This window comes from Mixophyes fleayi, chromosome 6 (genome assembly GCF_038048845.1).
Source record: "Mixophyes fleayi isolate aMixFle1 chromosome 6, aMixFle1.hap1, whole genome shotgun sequence".
In the NCBI taxonomy this organism is placed as follows: Eukaryota; Metazoa; Chordata; class Amphibia; order Anura; family Limnodynastidae; genus Mixophyes; species Mixophyes fleayi.
This window is the reverse complement of record NC_134407.1, coordinates 75,983,161-76,004,191: the sequence shown is the minus strand read 5'-3', so window position 1 is coordinate 76,004,191 and position 21,031 is coordinate 75,983,161. Positions and strand designations below refer to the sequence as shown.

At 39.8% G+C, this 21,031-nt stretch overlaps 1 protein-coding gene across 2 annotated transcripts in view; it reads right to left on the bottom strand.

The window, feature by feature from the left end:
• LOC142160299 (putative G-protein coupled receptor 142) overlaps positions 1–18,832 on the bottom strand; it is a 67,665-nt gene extending 48,833 nt beyond the window's left edge. For both annotated transcript variants that reach the window (XM_075215219.1, XM_075215220.1), the window contains exon 1: positions 18,615–18,832. Coding sequence is in view for 1 of the 2 variants with exons in the window: in XM_075215220.1 (XP_075071321.1) it covers positions 18,615–18,636 (22 nt within the window). In the remaining variant the exon portion in view is untranslated. The remainder of the gene's footprint in view (positions 1–18,614) is intronic.
• Between the last annotated feature and the right edge of the window lie 2,199 nt (positions 18,833–21,031).

Below are 21,031 nucleotides of genomic sequence, written 5' to 3'. Positions count from 1 at the left end.
ATTGTGTATATAAGCAGCAGCTTGTGATCCAGAGTGCAGACATCTTGTCCCCAGACTTCAGGATTGAATGACTGCACTGGATCCAGAGCGCCTGCGATAAGTAACGGCTGTATTTACTATTACTTCGCTTGAGCATATTTATTCTATTATTTGCGAATAAATCATTGTGCTTTGGAAACACAACTCGAGGTTCGACAATCGTTATTGGTTAGCGACATACGCACATAACAACACACACACAGACTAGGGTCAATTTTGTTAGCAGCCAATTAACCTACCAGTATGTTTTTGGAGTGTGGGAGGAAACCAGAGCACCCGGAGGAAACCCACGCAAACACAGGGAGAATATACAAACTCCTCACAGATAAGCCAGAAGATAGGCAGAAGAGCTAACCACTTAGCCACCGTGCTGCCCTATATTGATCACATAGGATTCATGTCGGATCCATCTGAGAGACTGTCTTGAATTACATAGCACAGGATTTGATGAATGTGGCTTATGTATTAGATTTTGAAACTATACATTTTCTTGATTATATGTTTTTTATATGCATTTAAAGAGTAGAAGTGATTCTAGTCCCAGCGCTGTTTTTTACATTTTTCATTCTGGTTTGGCAAGTGCTGAAATCCTGCTTTTACATTGATGTAGCTTGAAAAACCCAACTTCTACATTGCATTGCATTGTCAGATGCACATTAGTCATAACTTGGGTATGTTTATCCATTATAACTGATGTATTTGCAATGCATTATTTTTCGAAATACACAACAGAGAGGACTCTTAGTAACAGTAGCTCACATTGATACATGTATACAGATTGACACAGTTACCAGCAGGGCTGCCAAGAGGAATTTTGGGCCCCAGTACAGCAAATTCTTGGGCCTCTTCCAAAGCAGTAGAAGGGGGCAGGACCTCATCAGGTTGGAAGCTCCTCCCACTACACAGGCAGACCATGGCCCCCAGGCAGGCCCGGGTCCTCTGCAGCAAGCTTTGGCTTTAAGTAATCTGTATAATCTGGCGCTATTGGTTTAATATGTATATAATATACCGTATATACTCGAGTATAAGCCGAGTTTTTCAGCACATTTTTTGTGCTGAAAAAGCCCCCCATCGGCTTATACTCGAGTGATGCTCGGGGTGATCTAAGTGAGCGGCATTCCTAGTGGGGAGAGAAGGTGCCGTACTGAGAGCAATGCAGGATGCAGCAGAGTGTGACCTCTGACATCACGTCACACTGCGCAGAGCCACATCAGGAACAGATGCTGCCCGGCAAAAACATAGATCGGAGCCACCAGCGGGGAAACTACCCAGCACTCAGTGCCAGCTCACACACCGCCCGGACAGGACACCGCTGCCCATCTGACCTCACAGCCATATCGACATCGCTCCTGCTCAGACCGGTCAGCATCTACCCAACCTACCCGGGACCGCACAAGACCCCTGGCATCCACCATAATGGTAGTTTGACCACCATCAGAAGGTAATTGCATACTTTTGTCACATCTGAACGGGATACACATTCACCATTACAGCCCCTACTGTGCATTCCAGGCTGCCAAAGTTAATACAGGCAGAAGCACTATTTACATCCATCTACCAGCGGCACAGACACTCTTATCAGTGCAATACCTACAGCATCCATTAGAAATACTGCTCTGCAAGTTGAACACTGTAACATTTACCTCTGTTTAACACTGTGCCATATTTATACTGTCTACTGTTTATATTTGCTTTATACTGTACGAATCCAATACATCTATACTCATTCATTAATCAACCTACTGATGCATCAATTAATGTAATTTTATTGGTATCTATTTTTATTTTTGAAATTTACCAGTAGCTGCTGCATTTACCAGCTTAGGCTTATACTCGAGTCAATAAGTTTTCCCAGTTTTTTGTGGTAAAATTAGGTGCCTCGGCTTATATTCGGGTCGACTTATACTCGAGTATATATATATATATATATATATATATATATATATATATATATATATATTATGGGAACTGGTGTGGGTTTATTAATGTATTATGGGAACTAAGTATAATGTGGGCCTATTCATATAATGCAGACGCAGGTAGGGGCTAATAATGTAATGTGGGGTCTCTTTTTTATTAAATGTGTGTAAGGGCTAATAATGCATTGTGGATTAATGGTATTAAATGTGGGGGCTATATTTTTATAACATGGATAGTTGGTGGAAGAAAACCTATTTATTATATGTGGGTGACAGTCTATTAACTGTCTTGATTCAGAAAAAATATAGAGGTCATGTCACATACCTTTAAAAATCATTTCCAGAATAAGCACATATCTCACATGACACTGCAAAAACTTTCTTGGAACTCATCATCTCCCACATTGACTAATGCAATTCCCTCCTTACTGGTCTTCCCAGAAACAGACTCTCACCCCTACAGTCTGTTTTCCATGCAGTGGCCAGACTGATTTTCCTTGCAAATCGTTCTTCCTCTGCTGAGTCACTCTGTCAGTCTCTACATTGATTGTCTGTTTTTCACCGAATTCCATATAAAATACTTCTAATAACATACAAGGTCATCAACAAAACTGCACCGACATACATCTCCTCACTTGTCTCAAAATATCTCCCAACTCGACACCTTCATTCTACACAAGATCTGCATCTCTCATCCACTCTCATTACAGGCTTCCTTTCCTGGCTACAGGACATTTTTCAGGCTGCATCCACTTTGTGGAACGCCCTCCATCATACAATAAGACTCTCCTCTTGTCTTGAAACCTACAAGCATTCTCTGAAAACCTATAGTACCTCTTCAGGCAAGCTTATAAAATTGCTCAACCACCCTCTTAACCCCCCTAGTTTAAGGATGTACCAAGAGAAATCAGCACTGAGGTGATGAATACACTTGTTAACCTAGTTTGGTGCTGGCCAAGCAGAGGTGCGGAGTCTAACAGGTTCCCTGGTCTTCACCAAGAACTGCCGCAAGGCAGGATGGAACTCGCAGGTTGTAGCCCTCTGATTAGCTACTAGATTTAACACAGCAGAGAGTAGAGAAAGGGAAAATCCAAAGCAGGTTAGCTGCCCGAGAACTGGTACACTGGCAATAGAGAGTTACAAAATTAAAATCCATGAGAAACGTCAAACAGGCGAGAACTAGTACACTGATGATAGCAAGGTGCAAAATCAGGATCGAAGGAAGAGTGATTCAAGCTAAAGACTGGTACATAAGGAGTAAATTAGGCAGAAATGCAATCTAGAGAAGAGTTACAGGGGAATAAGCAGAACAGCAGACTGCAGCATAACAGGACGTCATACTAGAAAAGAAACCTATTGCTATGACACTGCTGCAGTGTCAGAGCAAGCTTTGGGTTCAGGCTGTCACATGATTCCGCCCCCTGCAATCATGTGACAGCCCGAACCCGGAAGGGCCGCACAGAGACATGGGAGATCGGCAGTGCTGGAGCAGGTAAGTTTGTGCTACCTAGATTACGTTATTATTACCCTTTATACAGTTAACACAAAACAACAACCCTTTGATCAACATTGCTATGTGACTGGATCATAAAGTCCACTTAGCACTTTTTCCCTTTGCATTCTGGCTGGACCAATATGCACTATGTAGCACTTAATATCATGTATCAAATTCCCATTGTCCAAAAGAATGTAAGCTTGTGAGCAGGGCCCTCTTACTTCCCTGTCTGTCTGTACTACCCAGTATTGTTTTATTACTGTCCTGTGCCCCAATTGTAAAGTGCTACGGAATTGTCTGCTACATAAATAATTTGTTGATGATTGCTGATTATGCAGCAAAGAGAGCTGCACAAATACAGTGGTATCCCACCCCCATGATAAAGTAGGACAAGAAATATCTATCACTATACAGATATCAAAATGCAGCAATGTGCAGAAATCAATCCAGAAATCTGAACACATGAGATGGAAAGACATGAGCACAGTCTAAAATTCATAACGTCTGTAATGTGGTGTCTCACATCTATAGAGAGATCCTGATAAAAGTGTATAATGAAGCAGTCCGCGTATGGATGATCTTAAACCAATATAACCAGGGCCATCTTAACAACATTATGGGCCCCCGGGCAAAGCAGTGCACCGGGGCCCCTAGATATAGATATAGATATATAGATGTATACAGACACAGATATAGATATATAGAGATAGAGATAGATAGATGTACTTGCTCAGTGACCCTTGTAGGTTTTTTTTTCAGGTTTTTTACTTTTGCAGGATTATTTATTCTCATTAAGAGCCGTGCCTATGGGGGCCCCTTGCCCATGGGGCCCCCGGGCAGCTGCCCATCGTGCCCAATGGAAAAGATGGCCCTGAATATAACGATTCTTAATAGTTTGTGTGATATAGCAGTCTTACATATGTTTGAGAGACATCCTTGCGCTCCTAGAATTAGTGGACAGTGGTGCTTGGATGGTGAACATCATATCAATATCCAATAACATTTTGATCAAAACAATACAATAGAGTATAAGTTTTAGGCGATTGATATTTGTGTAATAGAAACAGTGGTGACTTACATTGCAATTTATGTGCTCAAGCCTCTTATAATATAGTACTACAATTCTCTCCTCCTCTTTCAGCCTCCTCTGTTCTTCTCCTAACCATTCCTTCACTCCTCTTCATTTTCCATGGGAAGAACATATGTCACATAATGTATTCCATCCCCACTCCCTTTTTACATATGTCCCCCTACAATTCTCTCCTTTTTACATATGAGGACCCAAGAACTACTCTTGCACACAGGCCCACTAAATTCATAAAACACCCCTGCTTAACTACTATGAAGCACTGTTTCTAAAATCAGCTCCAGTTCTTTTGTAACCCCATCAAGTCACGCCTCGAGGATTTCCATTTGTGAGAACTTGTGGCACAAGTTGAGTAACCTGTCCATGATTAGGAAATCCTCAAAACGTTACTTGGTTTTTCTTTATACCAGATTCACTGGTATTGATTTTTTTCATCTCTTAGGGGTTTATTTACTAAACTGCGGGTTTGAAAAAGTGGAGATTCTAGCTGTCATTTTGCAGAATGCACTAAATAAATGATAACTAGAGTCTGATCGGTTGCTATAGGCAATATCTCCACTTTTTCAAACCCGCAGTTTAGTAAATATACCCCTTAGTCTTTCAAAGTTCTGTTCACCCAACGATGCGGCTTATGTGTACAGTACATCCAATGCTTTTATATAGTAAATCTCCCTTGTATACCCACCGGGGCTGGCTTGCAAATTTTAGCCCTGGGATTTTATAGGAAAAGAAATGCAGGCAGTGACACAACTCAAGGTAGCCCACTGTGGGCTAGCTAGTGGCATGCATACGTGTAGCTTTTAATACTAAGACTATGCCATGTCAGTCATTACTATCAGTTGGCACTTACACCTGCTCTGTAGCTGGTGCAAGTGATATGGCTGAAACCAGGTGTACTTATGAGAAATATCAGTGTTGGCACGCTCTCTGCACGCTCTTGGCACACTCTCGGCACGTACTTACTGTACATGGCCAACGTTCATCCACCCTTCCCTCCCAGTCATAGGCAGTTATAAGTGTCTATTGCATTCAGATCTGCAGGCAATTGGGTCCATTGGTGAAAGGTCAATTTCTGAGCATGCACAGAGCTATTTCACGTAAGATGCACTACTAAAACTGACTTGTGTCTGAGCATGAATCAGATCTACAGTGTTTTTGCAAAAATTTCCACAAAATATTATTTTCTATTTTTCTTGATTACAGAGACATCAAATTAGGATACTTTTTTTCAAGATATGACAACATTATATGGTCTAGAATTAAAAGAAAATATTTTAGCTCTCAAACCACATAGCAGGGGCGGGCTGGGCCGGACAAAAAAAAGATTGTTTTGGGCCGGTCCCTACAGTCAGACTAGGTGGCTCCCCCAGGACCAGCCACCTTCTCCCATTCGCCGTGGATCATTAGGATCTGTCCCCCCTCCCTCTTACTCTGTGTGCTTCTCTACTGTAGTTACATGGGACACGCACCACGTGACTGGTGCCGTCCCATTTTTTAAGAAGTGATGAAGAAATGGAGCGCGCGGATGGAACCAGCTAAGTGATGGGGGTGCGGTAGTGTGTGCGTGTGTGTACATATAAATATAGAGTGATTGTGTCAGCATATGAATGTAGTATGTGTGAGGGGGCCAGCATATGAATGAAGTGTGTGTGCGAGGAGGCCGGCCAGCACATGATTGTAGTGTGTGTGTGTGCATATGAATATAGTGTGTTTGTGTCAGCATATGAAGGAAGTGTGTGTGTGAGGGGGCCAGCATATGAATGCAGTTTGTATGTGAGCAGGGACGGGCTGGGCCGCTCAGTATAACCCCTGTTTGGAACCAGGCAAGTGAGGGGGGTGCGGTAGTGTGTGTGTGTGTGTGTGTGTGTGTGTGTGTGCATATAAATATAGTGTGTTTGTGTCAGCATATGAATGTAGTGTGTGTGAGGGGACCAGCATATGAATGAAGTGTGTGTGTGAGGGGGCCGGCCAGCATATGATTGTAGTGTGTGTGTGTGCATATGAATATAGTGTGTTTGTGTCAGCATATGAAGGAAGTGTGTGTGTGAGGGGCCCAGCATATGAATGCAGTGTGTGTGTGAGCAGGGACGGGCTGGGCTGGGGGCAGCAAGGCATCACCCCCCGGGCCACTCAGTATAACCCCTGTTTGGGCCGGCGGCCCCCCTCCCCATGGATACAATATTACCTATATATAACCAGGCGGCCGCATCACATGACAGGCGATGAGGCCGCCACAGCGCACAAGTGGCCGCATCACATGACACGTGATGCGGCCGTGTCATCAGTGATGCGGCCGTGTCATCAGTGATGCAGCCGCATTGCGTGTCATGTGATGCGGCCGACTGTGCACCCACTGGGCTGCATGTTGCCAGCCCGCCCCTGTGTGTGAGGGGGCATCATATGAATGCAGTGTGTGTGTGTGAAGGGGCCGTTAAATTAATGCATTGTGTGTGAGAGGGCCAGTAATTAAATGTAATGTGTGTGAGAGGGACAGTAAATGAATGTAGTGTGTGTGAGGGGGACAGTAAATGAATGTAGTGTGTGTGTGAAGGAGGGGGGTTTTAATATAATGTGGGAGGTAGGCTATTAATTTAATTGTGGAGTGCAGGTGGGGGCTAATTATTGGGTGCTATTTTATTTGTGGGTTGATGGTGGGGCAATTTAATTTAATAGTGGGGCTTATGAATTTATAATGGGGTAATTGGATCTTTAATTATTTATTGATTGTGGGCTGTTTGGTGGAAAAAGAGATTTATTAAATGTGATTCTGTATTATTTAATGCCTGTGATTGTTGTTGGAAATGGTTATATTTGTTAAATGTAAATGCTATTTATATTATTGCTGGGGCTGTTTGGAGGGAGGGAAATAGGTTTATATATTAAATCTGTTTGCTATCTAATGTCAGGGTTGGTTGGAGGGAAATAGATCTATTTAGCTAATGTGAATATTATTATTTTAATGCTGGGGCTGGCGGGAGGCCTAATTATAAAATGTGGGTGCTATTGATTTAACACTGGGACTGGTTGGAGTTTTCTAAATTTTATGTACCCATTTTTTTCCCAAATAGGGCCTCCAATATTCTAGGATCCAGACAACCAGCAAATGAGCTAAATACACCAGCAGCCACAAGTGGTGACAGTGACAAGAACAGGTAGGAGAGAGCAGGACAGTCTGCCAACTGTCTTGACTCTGGTGGGGTAGTCCCGAATTTGGGTGACTGTCTCTCTTAGGACAGTTGGGAGATATGTCCTGCTTCACCATGTACTGCTTGTGAAGGCAGAACTGTGTGCAGCTAACAGTAGTGCACACAGTATTGCCTGTGTATTTGTCTAAAATGATAACCATGCTACATCATACGGGGTACCTGTCTCAAGTGCCCAGGCCCCCCAGCTCTGGGTCTTGGCATAAAAATATTGATATATGGATTAAGCAACACTAAAATAGGCTTCTTTTATATTGATAAATATATAGTGTACCGCAAACCATTCTTTAAGGAGGGGCCTCTACTTTATGGGCCAGTGCTATGTGCTTGCCTCCCGGGCTAAAGTCTGCCAGTCAGCCCCTGCACATATGTGTGATTTAATTTATTTGAATTGGGTACAACAATTGAAAATTTTACTGTGCTTGATTACTAAATAAAGTGTAAGATGAATGAACACGTTTAAAATAAACGTATAACACTAAATAACTAACCAATAAACAATTATTTACTCTTTTTAATAGATGACACTACCTACCAGCTAAAACATATAGATAACTCTAACAAATACTCTAATACTAAACTAACGTAATACACTAAATAAATTAAATATTTAACTATGAAATAATAGATATCTAACTAATAAACAATAATTACACTAGACCAATGAGCAAACCGAGAGATTAAACCAAGATCTTGAGAAATACCTTAGAATGTATGTTTCCGATAATTAGAATAACTGTTCAGAGTTATTGCCATGGGCAGAGTTTGTTCATAATTTTCATACCCCTGGTAGTAATGCTAGGTACCCTTTCCTTTACTCTTTATGAGTATCAACCAGTCCTACCCGTGCTGACTTCCCTTCCAGCACCCGAGGCTTCTGCTGTGAACTTTTGCAGATATTTGGGCTCGAGGAAGGAATAAAAAAGCCTTCTAGACTGTGTACAGTAGTTGCTGATAACAACACTCACATGGCACCATTTTTGTCCCCTGGAGATAGGGTATGGTTATCCACCCGTAATCTTAGTCTTAGGGTACCTTCCGTGAAATTTGCACCTAGGTTCAAAAGACCCTTTAAGATATTCCAAAAAATGAATCCAGTACCATATAAATTAGATTTACCTGTGGCTCTGAGGATACCCAACTCTTGAAGTGTTTGGTAGACTGGAAAGTATACTGTCCTGAGGATCATTCCTGGGTTATGGCCTCGGATATACATGCATCTAGAATCTTAAAAACATTTCATATGAATATGGGAAAACCTTTTATTGTTCGGAGCCCACCCTTAAGAGGGGGGTGTGGGTTTCTGACAGTAATCCTGCATTTAGATGCAGGACTCAGGATCTATCTTTTACATCACAGTATGGCAAGCACAGCTGCAGCAAGTTCACGGAGATGCAATCAGCTAACATTTTACATTTTATAAATGTATTTATTTATTTATTATTTTTGGTGATGTTTTGATGAAAATGATTGTGATGATTGGCGTTCCTTTGCTGCAACCACAACAGGGTATACTTCAAGTGTCTTTTAATGCGACTGCATACTTATATAAAATTTGTGCTACTGTGATACCCCAAAACCTGAGTACCCTGAGGTGTATCTATATGTAAATATGTGTGTACTCATGACTATGTTCATGTACCTGACTGTTTAGATGTGGTTACATTTGTTAATTGTTATAAGTGTTTATAAAGATTTAAAAAAAAAAAAAATTCTTGAGGGAGAAGTGACAGTTGGGAGTGGTTGGTGGTTGCCGGGGGTGACAGGGAGAGAAGAGTGTGATACTCAGGACCGCTGGGAGAGATCCCTGTGTCTGATAACGGAAAGTGAAAAGATAGGAACAGAATGAAAATTGGACAAAGTGATATATAAGCAGATTAAAAGTGAAAAAAGAGAAGAAATGAGCAAAAGAGAGGTGTGAGGAAAAAAGAAAGTGCTGAATATTACTAAGCAGTATAGAGATCTGTGAGTACACACACAACAGAGACTGAGCTATGTACTGAGGACAGTGTGAGAGGACAGAGACAAGTTGGAGTTGTATAATAACAGTTCAGCATAGCTCCCACCACTACATCACTGCAACTGGAAACATCAGCAGTTATTTAGATACATGTTATATATACTTGAACTACTTACTAAAAAAAAATAAAAAATTAAAAATTTATGGGCCCCAACCCCGTGCACCACTTCATCAAATAGTTATTGAAATATTTGATGTAGATCTTAAAGTTGTATTGAGAAATTAAGTTATATATATTAATATTAGAGATGTCTGTGTTATTTGTATGATGAATTTAAAGGTTTGTCAATTGTAAATAGTTTTAAAGTGATAAGATATTGTTTAAAAATAATTGTTTGCTTCTAAAATAAATATCAGAATAATTAATAATAATAAAAGGAAGTTAGTTAAGAATACACTTGTTTCATTTTAAATCTCTGGATAAATCTCCTTACCTCTCTGGTGCATAGATAATCTGAAGTGTTAAAACCAGAAAGAGAACTATCTAATACTGGTAAGGTGCAATTTCAATGTAATACTCTAAATAACACCACACAGGGTATTACACTACTTTCAATACTAAGATATGTGCAACTCAAATTACGTATGAGCACAATTTTCAGGCCAAAATTTTATGTTTACTTTCGGGCCACAAAATTACACACCACTCTGAATGATGGCCACAGCATTCATCATAATGAATGTTATTACTATTGCCAGAGCTTTTCTCTTCAGATGTCAGTGGAGTTTCCGACAAAACTAGTTCTGACTGCTTTATATACAGACGTCACATTGCAATTACACATCACACGTTGAACCTCTTTCTTCTTGCTTCCCACTCAGCTAGGTTAAGCGGCACTATAAGTATTAGCAACGGGCACACTGCTGCTCCATATACTGTGCCGGACAAAATTACTCCACAACAACTTGCGTCACCTCGTCCTTATCATCCTTATCACCCTTGGGGGTATATTTACTAAACTGCGGGTTTGAAAAAGTGGAGATGTTGCCTATAAGAACCAATCTGATTCTAGCTGTCATATTGTAGAATGTACTAAGTAAATGACAGCTAGAATCTGATTGGTTGCCATACGCAGCATATGCACTTTTTCAAATCCGCAGTTTAGTAAATATACCCCATGCTTTCTGTTGGGCACCTAGGGACGGTTAAACATGCTGCCCCAAGGGTGTTGCTCCGGCTGGGTGCACTGCACTCAGTCCCTGTGTCCAGCAAGCACTAGCTCCATCTGTTGTGCTTGAGCCCCACTTTGGGCGCTATTATGTAACCCCCTGTCACTGTGTGTGGTGTAGGTACAAAGGCTAAACAGTGCACCTCCTTCTCAAGCCCTGGTTAGCTATTCAGTTCTGTAGACTAGATCATATGCTTTATTCCAGACTCTACTATGTGTTGCTCTGCATAAGCCATGGATACAACTTTTAGTTCCTAATTTATTGATATATGAGCTATTGATGGATTTATGTGTGGATATTGTATAGATGGTGTGATGGTATATATTAATAGGGAAACTTGCATGCACCAGTTATATATGTTTTAACTTTTTAATGTGTTTAAGAGTAATACATTTTTATGTAAATGTACAATAAGTTTCTGCAATATTATGGATTTTTTTCTCTAGTTTGTGGTTTATTTATAACCTTTTGGTTTATTAAATTATATTGGATGTAAATACATTTATATAACCTGATTAGTGTTAATATACATTTTCATTCCATGCCAAAGGGCAAGGGTGTTTTATATATGAACCATGGAGGAGGTGGATGGTTAGTAATTTTATATGTTTTCCATGCGAATGTATAAAGAGTAGTAAAGCTTGGGGTAAGCCATTAAGAAAGATGTCCTAGAAGTCAAGTGCAGCACTATAGCTTGAAAAATGTAGAAAAGAAAGGCAAGTGGTGCACTCTACACTCAGAGGTCTTGCTCCCTCGTATGCCATCAAAATATGTATGGCTTATCTACCTGCGGTGCAGTGTGTTTAGTGCACACAGGCCCATGAGTCAACGTGGCATGCACCATCCCCTTGACCTGTGGCTCACCTGCACTCAGAATTATACCTTGCTATCCCCACCCCCACAAGCCAGAGACCCCATAGAACCCTATGCAACATACTGATTTGGGTCACCTGTCCTCCCTCCATTTGGAACAAAAAAAAAAAAAATTAGTTAGGGCAATCCAAGCCCATCAGAAGCCTAGGATGCCTAATGGATGAGCCGGCTATGCCGCTAGCTAGTAATACATGTATTTGTGGGTATGCCTGCCCCGCTTCCCTCTACTTACTGAATCATTGATGAGAGCGTGCAGGAGTAGGATAACATCATCAGCATAATGACCCACCTACTACTTGTCATTACTATTGCTCACAGGCCCACTGCATTCATACAACACCCTGTGAAACATCTACCAACACATACGCCTCAAATTAGTTGATAATCTCTCAAAGAAGGACATTTATATTATATTAGTGTTAATTTGTGCATTTGATTGAAATATAATACAAATGTAATGTTCCTATATGTATACACTCCTGTAAATAATATCTGTATAAACTGTAAATTTTCATGTCATTGATTATAATCAGAGAGTTCTGATCTCATCAATTCAATGTTCATTGGAAAAACTTGTCTCATAAGGAATAATGCAGATTCTTCTGTAAATTATAACAGATATTAAAAGTCACCTGATATTTACGTGATGTGTATAAAAGCTGCCTACAGCCTCCTTCTTTTATATGGTCCCAGAACTCCTCAAAGACTTTGAATATCCATATAATTTATAACAAGGAGAGCTATAAGTCCATTAACAGAACTAAATAGGGAATTGTACTTCAGAGAATTAATGCACCTCTCAATGGGCAACTGCCATGCCTGTTGTGTAACTTATGCTAGACACTCTGGGCCTGATTCATCAAGGAACGTAAATGCCAATTTTGTGCTTATGATCCGCAAATTTAATCTGCGCATTCCCAGAACCAGCAACTAAACGCAGCAGCGTTCAATTCATCTACGTATGCAAATAATACTTGCTACAGTTTTTAAGTTCTGGGAGGGAACGGGGCGAGGAAGGGATGTTCGCCCATAGTCAATGTACAGTAAGGGCGTGCCAAACTGGAGAGCACGCAGCCACATCCGATTCAAGCTTTGGGTATCTTAAAGGTACTTATTTTTCTGCTGTATGTCTTGCTCCAGCTACAGGGCTAGTCTAAGTCCTGATTACTAGTGATCAAGACTATCATGCATGCTATAACATGTGTTTGTAATCAGGAGCAATTGTAAAAATATATTTTAATTTCAATAGACATGAAGATCATCCTAATAAATGTATTTAATTACAAAACAAGTTTTTTTTTAAACTGTAGTATCATTAATGCCTATGTTATTAACAGGTAAAATTAATTGAATAGATTTTTTTTCTGTGTGTTCTTTTGCAAATTTATATTCCACATAGATATCAGATGTATCCCGCAGTGTGTTGTGTAGTAGAGCTGAGCAGACCCACTCCTAAATTCATCAGCGCACGTACGTTCAGATCCGCTCCTTGTTGAATTCGGACATGCGTATGTCCGAATATCGTGCGTTTTCAAACAAACGCAGGTTGCATTCAGTATGCGTTTCTTGATGAATCAGGCCCTTTGAGAATAATATGGAGGTCAGTGGCAGCTAGATGGTAACTGTTACAAGGTGGAGCATGTGGTTGTGTAAGCTAGCAGAGTGACTTTTCATTTGTATTATTAATACTTGCATGATGTGTCTTCAAAGACTTTAAGTTAATTTGTTCTAAAGAGGTCTGCTTGCTGAATGAGGTTACTGCGCTGAATGTATGCCGGCGGCGTGAGTCAAGCCTCACACAGCTGCTGCTGTTGTAAAAATACATTACATCCAGAAGGGAACAAAAGGTTAACCCAGCCAAAGAGGCTGCACTTGGCTGATCTCATTAAAGCCAAAACACAAATTTTTATTGATTGCTTGAAATAAATAAAGACATTAGCAATAATTGATGCTGTTAATATGTGCGTCCTCCCTGTCCACTTCCAGAACCACCGCACAGGGAGGATAAATTAAATGAAATTCGTGTTTGATATGTGTGATCAAGACTGAAGTGTTAACTCTTTCACTGCCAAGAAGCCTAATAGCCTGGTTGCAGAGAGTGCATATGTATATTAGAGTTTTTATATAAACAATTACCTACAATATTTTAATCTCTGTATATATTTTAACTATCAAGAAAATTCACCTCTTTTAAGCAAATGGTAGCAACAGAATGTTTTTGAAATAACTTTGAAGCGCGCATTTAGGGCCTGATTCGTTAAGTAAATGCAGATACGTGGCGTATTTTGCATAAAATCGCTCAGCACATGCCCAGAACCCAACTAAACACCAGTAAATGCAGCAATGTCCAATTCATCTCTGAGCGCAAAGGACACTAAGGTTTCATAAACAGAACAGGGAGGGGAACAGGCGTATGGACATAGTCAATGTACAGTAAGAGCGCGCCAAGCTCGAGTGCATGCAGCAGCGTCTGATTCTAGCTTTGGGCATCTAAAAGGTACCCGTTTTTCTATCTTATAATTTGCACCAGCTACAGGACAGGTGCAAGTGAGAGATAGATGACAGACGTGTGTGCATGCTACAATATGTGTTTGCAATCAGGAGCAACTGTAAAAAATAATTTATGTACAGTAGACATCAATAACATCATGATAAATGTATTTTATGGGAAGGAGTAATTTTTAAAAAAATATTTTTACATTAATGACTATGAGCCTGATTCATTAAGGAGCTTGGGCAAGAATTTGAGCAAGTTTTGTTACTTAAGTTTTCTGGGCAAAACCATGTTGCCATGCAAGGGGTGTAAATTAGTTTATTATTTTGCAAATAAGTTAAATACTGGCTGTTTTTTCATGTAGCACACAAATATCAACGTTAAATTTCAGTGTACACATAAGCTATCAAGTATTTGTGTGCTACTTAATTTCTTGCCTAAGTTCCTTAATTAATCAGGTCCTATATTATTAACAGATGACAATAATTTTTTTTCCTGTGCTCTTTTGAAACTTTCCTATTCCACATATGTATTGGACATATCCTGCAGTGTATTGTGTCTGTCAAAGAAGAGCACATCTAGAACCGTATTCAACAAGACCCATATCTGCAAATCCATATGTAGTTGGATACGGACGTGCGTAGGCCCGAATCACGTACGTTTAAAAAAAATAATAAATCAAGGTTTAAAGGTATGCCCTTGGGAACATCCCATTTTTCTAATGGTGACAACAGAACAATAAAATTACTCTTATTTTGTACGTTGACTGCAATTCTCACTAGCCTTCTTCTGTGGGTTTTATAAATTCTTATTTATTAAGAAGGAGTACATACAAATCAAAAAGTTGACATATAACCATGTTCAGTGAACATGCCATGATGGAGGTTGCAGGTTACCTAGGTCCATCTAGTCTGCAGCACACTTGGTGGGCTTAGATGCACTGGCAAACAACAACAATGTTTTAAAATGTTGCCAACCGTATTATTATTATTATTATTATTATTATTATTATTATTATTATTATTATCATCCATTTTTATTTAGAAGGCACCACAAAGGTCAGCAGCACCATAAAATGGGAAGTAGAATAAAACAATCATTGACATAGTACAGAATGTGGGATGGGGACAAGCTGGGAGCAGACCAGCGTGAGAGAAGCCTATATGCAACATGCAGAGCATGAGACGCAGAGGTGACTGACGGGGCGTGCAGGTGGACAGGATAGGTGTAGAAGAAGAAGAAGATAAAGGACTGGTAGGCTTTGATGAAAAGATTAGTTTTTAGGAAGTGTTGAAGCTTTGTTGACCGGTAGATAGTCTGATTGGGGGTGGGCATGAGTTCCATAGGTGTGAGAAGCACAGAGGGGAGCTAAGGCAGCAGTCGTTGGCAGAGCATAGAGGGCACAAGGGAGTGTGGATGGAGATATAGGAAAGCCTACCCTTCCTTTCTCTGTGTAATCTATCCCTGCCCCCTACAACCTGCACCTTTTTCACCAGTCATAATATTGCTCACTGTCATTCTCCCTCTATTCCCCCCCCCCCACTTTGGGTCTCTTGTCAGTCTGCCCCTTCCCTCCAGATTGTAAGCTCCTGCGAGCAGGGACCTCTTATCCTCGTCTCCTCCTCCTTCTACTACCTTTGCACTCGGCTCCCCTATATCATTTTTACACCTCATCACTAGGCCCCTGCCTTTGGTCCCATCTTCTCTGCTTGCTCTGATCCACACTCCTAAGCACAGGTTCAGCTTGCTTCAGTCCCCCCCTCCCCATTCCCCTCTCTAGTTTCTTGGTGTCCTGGCCTTCACTTATATCTCCTTGCCTGGTGTACCTGTGCATAACTGGATTGATAATTTGCTTCACCGTGTTTTTGTATTGCCCCGTATGCCATGTTGTTTCCTATGCTCAACTGGGTCAATAATTTACTGCACTTTATTTTTATAATGCCCTGTATGCCATGTCCAATTTTGTCCCATGCTCTATGTATGGTGCAGCGGACCCTTTGTGGTGCCATATAAATAAAAGATAATTAATAATAATAGGGGGAAAAGTGTGGCTGAGGGTTTAATAGATGAGGGTAAGAAGTTTGAACTGGATTCTGTAGCGGACAGTGCAATGATTGGCAGAGCAGGGAAGCAGAAGTAAAGCGGCAAGACAGGGAAATCAGTTGATCAGTGCTGTTGACAATACAATGAAATGGGAAGAGGCAGGTAGAAGGGAGCCTGGAGAGGAGTAGGTTGCAGGAGGTGAGAGAATGGATGAGAGTTTTGGTTGCATTGAGAGTGAGAAAGGGTCTGATCCTGGAGATGTTGCAAAGGTGGAAGCAGCAGGGTGGCAAAGGAGTTAAGGATAATACCTAGGCAGTGGGCTTGAGGGACTGAGAGTGTAATGTTGTTAATGGAGAGAGAGAGGGGGTGTAGGGACTCATGATGGGGATAAGATGATGAGTTCTGTTTTGGACATATTGAGTTTGAGAAACAACTAGGAAATCCATGAGGAGAAAGCATATAAACAGCAGGACACATGCGACAGTTGGGAAGAGGAGAGTTCATGGAAGAAGAGTAGATGTAAATTTGTGTGTCACTGGCATATAGGTAGTACTGGAGGCTGAAAGAGCTGATAAGTTCACCAAGGGAGGAGGTGTACAGAGAGAAATGAAGGGGACAAGAACAGATCCTTTGGAGGACCCTGCCAAGCAGATGTAGAGGAGTGGAGGGGAGGGGAAGGGAGGTGGAGTCAAAGCTAGAGACAAAAAAGGAAAAGTTGATAAGGTAGGAGGTTAACCAGGAGAGGACAGTGTCACAGAGGCCAATGCAGTAGAGGGTATGCAGGAGAAGGTGGTCCACAGTGTTGAAGGCCGCTGAGAGGTTCATAATATATATAGAGCCCATAGTACGCAGAGCAGTGGACATCTATATTCTCTACCCCCTCAAACAACTAACATTAACCTACCAATATCTATTTGGACTGTGTGAGAAATTTGAAGCACCTGGAGTACAGTCACCTGAACACAGGAAACATGCCACACAGATAATGGCATGATCGAAATAGAATTAATTGCTCTATCTCTTGTGCATTGGCACCATGCCACCCATGCACTAGGATTGCCTTGGGGGGCTTGCTCATAGAGCAAAATATGGAGCAGTTGCCCATAGATGTAAGCAATAAAACATGTTACATAATAATTATAATGTTTTGAAGACCATTACTGTTCCTTCATCTCGTCTTTGCTCAAACATGGAGGAAGTGTATATAATGTAGGCTTAGCATTTAGAAGATCATTGGTTTGATGGATTGAGAGAAAAGATTTGAGCAAATTCTTTTCCAAAAATATTACTATTAGTCTAATGGCTGAAGTGAATTAGTGAAACAAATGAATTGATATTTAATCTAACACATTTTGTGTGAGCACTGCAGTATAGAAGTATTATTTTCTTTTAAAAAGTGAATGCTTTGAAGCAGAATTAAATTATGTTTATAGGCTTTATAGTCCAAACATACAGAAATATTTTATCTCCCAAGTCATCTGATGTTCTTAACAATGTATGGCAGAAAAAAAGGTTTAATGATCAAGAAGGCAACACTGGATATGTCTCCTGTGACTGAGGCACTTTATACATTGTCTTAATAACTGCAGAGTGTGCAGGAATACAGCCAGTTCATGTATCTCAGAAAGCTGATGTTGCCTGAAATTGTATATATGTACGTATGGGACAACATTGCTACCAAAATCTTAACCACTCCGCTTACAAACAATAACAGTTTAATAGTAACTAAATGTAAGTCTACAAATGTAGTGCTAGATGTATATACATTATCTTTTATTTTGTACTTATGACTAGGGGGTTAATGTATGAATATGGTCCCTTATACATATATAGATATGAAATAGGTAGTTATTATATTAGAAAGATGGATATATATTCCTTAAGATAAATTAAGGTATTTGACTATATTATATAATATTTTGATATATTCTGCAGTGTGAATATATAGACATTTGTCTATATGTAAAATACATAGGCATTTTATGTACTATGCAGAATTCTGTGTACTGAGCTTTTGAAAGTCAAACCCAAACACAAAGCTCTTTCTGAAGGTATACATGGTACCTACATGGTTATATGACATTTACATATGTCACTTCAAATTCAAAATACATACAATGTATTCCCCTCATGTACATTAAACTGTATTGCGTTACTTTAAAAATCATATTTACATATATTTATGTGATGCAGATTAAATAAAATCATCAGATAATAATTCATATCTCACAAGAGTTACACCTTAAAAGGTGGTCAATAATTGTATCTTACCTTGCTCCTTTTCATATTTCATCCCTTGGGTCACATTGGTTGGTGTCTGCTGTTGTTACAAGAGCCCACTGAGCTGAACATTTCCAAGCACGTTGCGAGAGGAGAGAGACTGCAGGATAAGCCTGCTGCTGGAGGGACAGGAGCGAGGAGCAAACAGTGTGCGTGTGACATAGAGGAGAGGTGTGTTTCTCTATCTGTATTCATATGTATATAATGCACTCTATCTTCTAATGCTTTATAATCCTCTACAAACAACTTACTAGCTAATATTTAATCCAGAAAATGACTCTGTACTGTGTATGATTTGTTATATCCATGTCTTTTTAAATTGCATTCTGCGTAGTGGCTTCAATAGATCTGGGTAATGTGTACTAGGGATGCACAGGAATTGGCCGTGAGATTCCACAATGAGTCTCTGGAACAGTCCACAGTGACACCACGCGGACGTGTTTTTACTAAAATCTCTGCTTATTTCCACTCGCATCCCATGGAGATGCTAGGGAAAATGGGCATAGATATCTGTACCGTATCGGGTGGCAATGTGTCCATCCAGACATGGAGGCGATGTTCAGCGGCACCTTGTGGCCAATTAAATTCCCCCCATGGTGTAATATTTGTCCAAATTGTGTATACTGTTAAAAAGGATTTTGATAAATGGCTGAAAAAATCAAACCTTAATTTCCATTTTAAAGTAGTTTAAAGTTTTGAAGCAGGTGAGCCTAAACTGTAAGATATTGGGTCTGATTCATCATGGCATGCAAACCGAACATATTTTGCATTTTTACAAAAAATGCACAAAAATCTGATATATGCATATTGATATTCAACAAGGATCCGGTGTAGCGATACATCCAATACATATGTGAAATAGGCAGTCCCCAAAAAACGCACAGGAAAAAAAAAATTCAATGTATGTCACCTGTTAATGATATCGGGCCTGATTTATTAAGCATCTTAACTTAAGAAACTTCTTATTTAAGTCTCCTGGACAAAACCATGTTACAATGCAAGGGGTGCCAATTAGTATTCTGTTTTGCACATAAGTTAAATACTGACTGTTTATTCATGTAGCACACAAATATCAACTTTAAATTTCAGTGTACAAATGAGCTATCAAGTATTTGTGTGCTACATGAAATAACAGTCAGTATTTAACTTATGTGCAAAACAGAATACTAATTGGCACCCCTTGCATTGTAACATGGTTTTGTCCAGGAGACTTAAATAAGAAGTTTCTTAAGTTAAGATCCTTAATGAATCAGGCCCATAATCATCAATAACCAGTGTGCGATTTACACAAAATATGGCATGTATTGGTATTTCTTTCCGTTACTTAATTATTCAGATACGTTATCTTTACTTTTACAACCTGGAAATAATAACTCTAGGCGGTTCAGGCTCATTTGTAGGACAACTAGAATTTCTAAGAAGATGGCTTAATAATAAAGATTTATTTGAACCCGAATTTTGCTGTAAATCTTTAGGTTTGTATGGAGTCCTGAACCAAATCAGGGATTTGGTGCATGTCTAATTTAAGAACCTGAATTCTTATTGCTAATCCATGATCTAAAGTAGATTACAATGTGTGAGCATTTAAGTACTCTATTAGTTTCATGGTGATATCGTAAACTGTATATAAATCATTTGGGAAATAGTATTATAATAGGGGGACTTTGAAGTGGTAGCCTAGAGCTCTTCAGTAAGGAGGAACAGCGCTATCCCATTCATAGTTAGTGTTGCAAGTATGACCTTGCCAGGATACAAAGTAAGCTTATAGTGAAGGAGTTGCTTTCTATTCCAAAGAACTTGGAAAATTAGTCTTGTTTATTGCAAAATACTTGGAGCATGAGGCTTGCTGTATAAATTAATAAGTAATCCAGCGTGAATATTAAATAATTATGACTGTTTTGCTTGCTAATTTTCAGAAGAAATTCAGATAGAAAAAGTTCTGTGCAGGGTTATCAACTATTTGGATGTGCGCTGGGAACATGGAAAGGAGATGGATCTACTACTTGGGGAGAGATAAAGTTTAAGAACCCTATATTTTTGTTATAGGGTTCTCCTTTAAGTTGTCCACACAGGAAACAATTTGACACATTTTAAATATCAAGTTATAATAGTATATATTTCAGTAGAATACTTGTGTTTTACTGGGATATAACACTCAATTGTGATCATTCAGTGTGACAACACACAACACACAACAATACAACTATTTCCAGGTAATAAGCGATCTAAATGATCAAACTTGAACCATTTTTGAAGCTCATTAGATAATATCACACCATTTTGAATGATCATGTTCAGTATCTAAATGATGAAGCAAAACTGATTTTCCTCTCCTCTCTCACTGCTCCACATCTGCTGCACCACTTTGTAAATCCCTACACTGGCTCCCTGTGTCCTCCAGAATCAAA